Raw genomic sequence first — 6,000 nt, forward strand, 5'->3', positions numbered from 1 at the left:
AATCGATAAAAATTTATTATTATTAATTAATAATAAAATTAATATTATTAATTAATAATAATATTAATATTAGTTACAAAATAATACAATAATATATGTAACACGAAATAATTATATACATAAAAAGTAACACCATTAATATATTTAATGAATAACAATATTTAATTACACCATCATTTCTAATTACATACTATTACATATTTAATTAAAATAATGTTGATAATAATATGTAATTAATAATTAAAAGTAAATCTAACAAACCAATATAACTGCTAATATATACGGTGATTCTAGATGCCATCAAATGTGACAAAAAAAGGCCACAAGTCGCGAACTTCATTGATTTCCTTCCTTGTTAACGGGCCTTCCTTTTTAACCTTGCAAAACTTTAGAGACAAAAAAAAAAAAAAAAAAAAAAAAAAAAAAAAAAAAAAAAAACCAAACATTATCACAAGTATCACAACACTGAAAAGCACTAATATCACCGAAATTCACTGAAAATCACCAAATTGACCGAAATGCACAAAAATCACATGCATCACGTGCATGATGTGCTAGGCTGCTGCCTGGCTGCCTTGGCTGCTGTAGTGGCCTGGCGTGGCCTGCCTTGGCTACTGCAGTGGCCTGGCAGCCTGCCTTGGCTGCTGCAGTGGCCTGGCATGACCTGCCTTGGCTGCTGCATTGGCCTGGCATGGCCTGCCTTGGCTGCTGCAGTGGCCTGGCATGGCCTACCTTGGCTACTGCAGTGGCCTGGCATGGCCTACCTTGGCTACTGCAGTGGCCTGGTAGCCTGCCTTGGCTGCTGCAGTGGCCTGGCATGGCCTGCCTTGGCTGCTGCAGTGGCCTGGCATGGCCTGCCTTGGCTGCTGCATTGGCCTGGCAGCCTGCCTTGGCTGCTACAGTGGCCTGGCAGCCTGCCTTGGCTGCTACGGTGGCCCGGTAGCCTGCCTTGGTTGCTGCACACAGCATGGCAGCGTGCCTTTGCATATGCAGTGATGCTTGTGTTTTGTTCGGTTCAAGTTATGCGTGTGTTTTGTTCAGTGCAATTATCGAAACAATTATTAGGTTGAAGATAGTAAAAGCATACCTCATCTAGTTGTTGTGCTTCCTTGCAACTATTGACTATGTCAAGCATAAACTTCATAACGTATAAGGCACAGTTAAGTCTGTTGTCTTGTTGCGCACACTGACATGCCACAAAGGATATCAAATCATGCATAGCGATAACCGAAGCCAAGTATATTAAGCAAATCACTAACTCAAGGGATTACCTTTGCATATTCCCACGTAGGACCCGCAACAGAACGACGATGTAGCTTATTCATAACACTTTAGGAAAGTAAGTACAAAGTTAGAAACATAAATACTCAATGATTTTGGTGAGGTAAAACAACTGTAGGAAGCAATATGTACCTATTCAATATATTATTCACTAACAACCTACGTGGTGGATTCTGACGAAGTGAATCAAAGTGGTAGATTGTGTATTTGGAAACACAAATCACCAAAAGGGTCCAATGAGAACTGCATATATTGAAAAACCATCAACAACTATACGCCACAGTTCGTTAAAAAAAAGAACAACTAAATTTATGACATTTGTAGACATACTCCTCAAAACATGGGACTAATATGAACTTATCTCCCGCAAGCGTTGATTCCTTGATACTCCGTTCTAGGTAATCTTCAACATCACGAGGGCTGCATAAGCATCTGGTAAGCAAGGTCTGCTCGGGGCAAAGCCAGCCAACTGCAGCCATAGAATCGCCACTGGTTCTAAGGTGCTCTTGTAGTGCCCTTCAAGACAATATTGTTGGGAATTATCATTAAAAGCTTTCATTACATTTGAAAATGCAACAGAATGATTAGGAATAGTTGCATTGCAATACCTCATGAAAGCTTGAATGATGGAAATGTTAAGCATGGCACCGGATAGAAATTCCTTCACATCCTCTTTTGCAATTGGTGCGATCCCATCCTCATCATAGTGGAACAATGCCTTAGGTAAAATCACTTCAATAGATCTACCCCTAGGCAACTCACTCACTCGGTTGTGAAGAAAAGTACAAGCTCTAGATAGCGAATTCAGGATGTCGGCTTCTACTAGTGGAGTACAACTCGTGGCAGAACTTCTCGAACTCTTCTTCAACCCTTGTCCTTGTTCCATGTTCTTTGTAGGTTGGACGTTCTTAGATTTTGGCTTCTCCACCTTGTTCCTATTAGATGACTGATTTTCATTTGTAACAAAAAAAACACATGGTTATATTACAAGCTATTTGGGACATGTTTTAAAAACAAGCTAAGTAGTGTACACTTACCCCTCCTATCAACCTCACCCGATCACGTGGCCATTGCACAAAGCTACCTTTCGCATCAAGCAGCGTGATGAAGTCATATTCCTCTCTAGGCACCGGTAGTGGCAAGTCCTCAAACCCTAGTACTATGGAATTGATCCCGACCAAGATATAGTGGGTACTAGTATTAGACTTAAAATGGCAATTGTCAAACGGTTGTGCGCTACCATACCCCACCAACTCTCCATCCACGTTTTTATCGGGGTGAAGAAGCTCACAAGGCGTCTCTTCCTACACAGTTCATCAGGACAAGTTATGAACTAATTAACCAGCGTAAGCTAATACGTTTACATTTCATTAAGACTTGAAATTTACCTGAACATCTGGAAAAGGATCAGGTGTCTGGCTTACAATCCCCCTTGATTCTGCATGCTGAGTAGGAATCTGCAATAGTAAAATAAATATGGAACATAAGGCCTCATTTTATGATATGAAGTTCATGTTCTCAACTGTAATTCAATTACCTCGATCTCATGTGGATTGTCCCCGGCATCTTTTGGGTGACTACATGAGTCCACTGGGGTTATCGAGGGCAAAGAAATGGTTGGCAAGTTCATGTGCTTCAAAATGGCATTAAATTGACTTTGCAATTGTTCTTGCACCTCTTTGCGTATCTCCACCTTAATTGACTCCATTTCCTTGGCATTTATATGGTGGGGCGAATTAACACTAGATCTAGTTCTTCCTGATCTAGTGTATTCTAAACCCATAACCTTTTCCCACCCTAGTTGTTTCCCTCCTGCACCAATGACTCGCCCAGGGTGGAATGGTTTTCCCAAAGCCAAGGTAAAAGGATCGTTCTCTACACTTGGAGTGAGCTTGCCTTCAACCACTTCCGACGTATGCTCGAGCTGCAACAACACAAAAAGTTTCCAGTTCTAAGTTAGTTGTAGTTTCTACGGTAATATTTAATAATAATTGTGGAATATTACCATAAATGTCAAAGGGTCCTTACTAGTGCATCTGCTACTGGCCTTGTATCCGGGTGCATGACGTACTTCCCAGTGTTCTTGTCGATCCCATGCATAGCACACCACCAATCATTTGCACGACTTACTAAACTGGTGACCGTGGAAGGAAGCGGTTTATCAGATGACGGTATTTTGGATGCGGGGTATAGACCCTCTTTGATCCACTTTGGTCTACTTTCCGCAAATGTCTTACAACCCATATGATGGTTATACATTTTCTTCTCAGCATTGCTCGTAGCTTGTTGACTTTTTTCCTACACATTATCAAGTGTTAGCATCATAATATGTAGTGAGAAAAATTGTGAAAACAACTGTAATGTATATGAAACTACTTACAAGTGCAGTAGTAGTAGTTGATTTTGCCACAAACTTCTCCCAGTCCTTCACCGTTATTTGCGGATATACATCCCACGGTTTCTTCTCAGGTTCCTCCTCTCCTGCATTACCCTTCACAGTTTTCTTTGGTTTATGCCTTTGCTTCTTATGGATCCATCTTGTTCTCAACGAACTTCTGAAGTTTTTGAACCTCTCTTGTACGAAACCTTCAAACGATCTTCTCTTTTCTGGATCATCAGGAATATTAAACACACTCTGTAAGAATGGCAAACATACATGTTAGTCAACGGCAAAACAAAGAAAAAAAATAAATAAATTGCACAACCACCGTAGGCAGGGTGCATAGCCACCGTAGGTAGCTGCACAGCCACCCTAGGCAGGCTGCACAGCAGCCCTGGCAGGCTCCACAGCCAGCCTAGGCAGGCTGCACAGCAACCCTGGCAAGCTGCACAGCCATGCTAGGCAGCTACACAGCACCCTAGGCAGGTGCACATTGATTTTGGTGAATGCACGTTAATTTCGATGAATGCACGTTGATTTTGGTGAATGCACGTTAATTTCGGTGAATGCACATTGGTTTTGGTGAATGCACGTTAATTTCGGTGAATGCACATTGATTTTGGTTAATTTCGGTCAATGGACATTGATTTGGTTTAATTAGTTTGGTTAATTTCGGTGAATGCACATTGATTTTTGTACGAAGTTTTATGAGAAAAACTAAAATACAAAACACTTACCATTGTATCATCCCAAAATAGTTGAAGCAACCCCTTCAGTATCTCTGCCCAGTCAAGTGTGATGGGTATTTTACGAGTCAATATCCCAATGTGTGTGGAATATTTGCTGCGCCATTCCCCAGTAGGTTGACTCAACTCGTCAAACTCAAGAATCATGGGCTCCCCGGGTTTCTTAAAGGCTTTTGTTGCACCCCTAACCTTTCTCTTCCCCGGTGCCTTTCCACCACCACTGTTTTTCACTTAACGTTGCATTTGTCCTTGTGAATCTTGTACAAACTCGGAGACAATATTATCCATAATAGGGGGGGCACGGTCAGCTATCATCTCATAAGCATCAAGCCTACGCTGCAAGTCATCATGAGCTTGGTCTTCTGGTTCACCCAAATCTTGCTCCTTGTTGACATCATACACTCGTCACCAGATTGAGAACTACCAATGTCTTCATCATCCATATCCTCTTCGAGGTGAAGATATTCATCACCTCCCATTTTATTCAGACACCTACCACCACAAGAAACGCAAATAATTAGTAACATGTTTACAGGTTGAAAATGCTTATAATTAATTGATTTCATACTAATGCAAGGTTATTGGAGCGAAATAAGTTCAAAATGGCAAACATGAGCTACTAACTTTCCCAACTTCTTTGTCTTCATTCCTAGTTCACATATAATCCTTCTAATAACTCATATTTGGTATGCACAACATGTTTACAGGTTGAAAATGCTTAAAATTAATTGATTTCATACTAATGCAAGGTTATAGGAGCAAAATAAGTTCAAAATGGCAAAAATGAGCTACTAACTCATATTTGGTATACACAACATGTTTACAGGTTGAAAATGCTTAAAACGTTGTACCTCATTCGAGTATTCCCTCATTGTGGTCTGATCGAATATAATTTGTATCCTTGTCTTTATCATTTGCTACATCAAGTGTAGGGGCGGTGAAAGGGGGCGAGTCATCAAACGCATCATATTCGTCCTCATCTTCAACATCTCCAACCCCTAAAATTCTTCTTTTGCTAGCAAGGACGATGGACCATCTTGGATCGGCTGGGTCGGTTACATAGAACACTTGCTTAGCTTGAGATGCAAGGATGAATGGTTCCAAACTATCCTGCAAGTGGCCAAGGTCTACAAGAGTGAAGTCATCATGTTTGACGTTGCGCCTAATATTATCGACCCATTTACACTTAAATAGGCCTACCTTGAACTCACGGTAATCTAGTTCCCATATTTCCTGAATTCGTCCGTAGTAGGATAATTGTGCGTCAACCGGTGTTGTATCCCTTGCACTTGCAAACTATCTTGATGATGCCACAAGAGTGACACCACTATTTTGAGTCGATGATGATTTCTGATCACGATGCTCAGTCCAGAATGTATACCCATTTATATCATTTCCCTCAAAAGAATAAACATCTTCCTTTGGATCATAAGCTAGCCACTTTATAGTATCAGAGACACTCTCATCCAATTGACGCATAACTCGATCATGGAACCACATCACAAACATCTTATTATGCAATTGCATTAGTGCCCTTTCCCCTTTTGATGGAAATTCCGCACGCAAACTATCCATGTGCTCTTCTAAATATGG

At 40.8% G+C, this 6,000-nt stretch overlaps 1 protein-coding gene across 1 annotated transcript; it reads right to left on the reverse strand.

Annotated features, from left to right (window-relative positions):
* Window positions 1-1,093: 1,093 nt before the first annotated feature.
* Window positions 1,094-3,984, reverse strand: LOC110728435. Its single transcript, XM_021908083.1, has 9 exons — window positions 3,662-3,984; window positions 3,310-3,579; window positions 2,819-3,205; window positions 2,670-2,738; window positions 2,319-2,585; window positions 1,890-2,227; window positions 1,612-1,797; window positions 1,414-1,524; window positions 1,094-1,329 (listed from the first exon to the last, which is right to left on the reverse strand). Exons 2-9 carry the CDS (start codon window positions 3,538-3,540, stop codon window positions 1,260-1,262), a joined length of 1,659 nt encoding a protein of 552 aa, XP_021763775.1. The 5' UTR covers window positions 3,541-3,579; window positions 3,662-3,984; the 3' UTR covers window positions 1,094-1,259.
* Between the last annotated feature and the right edge of the window lie 2,016 nt (window positions 3,985-6,000).

Source organism: Chenopodium quinoa, unplaced genomic scaffold (genome assembly GCF_001683475.1).
Source record: "Chenopodium quinoa cultivar QQ74 unplaced genomic scaffold, ASM168347v1, whole genome shotgun sequence".
NCBI classification, from domain to species: domain Eukaryota; kingdom Viridiplantae; phylum Streptophyta; class Magnoliopsida; order Caryophyllales; family Amaranthaceae; genus Chenopodium; species Chenopodium quinoa.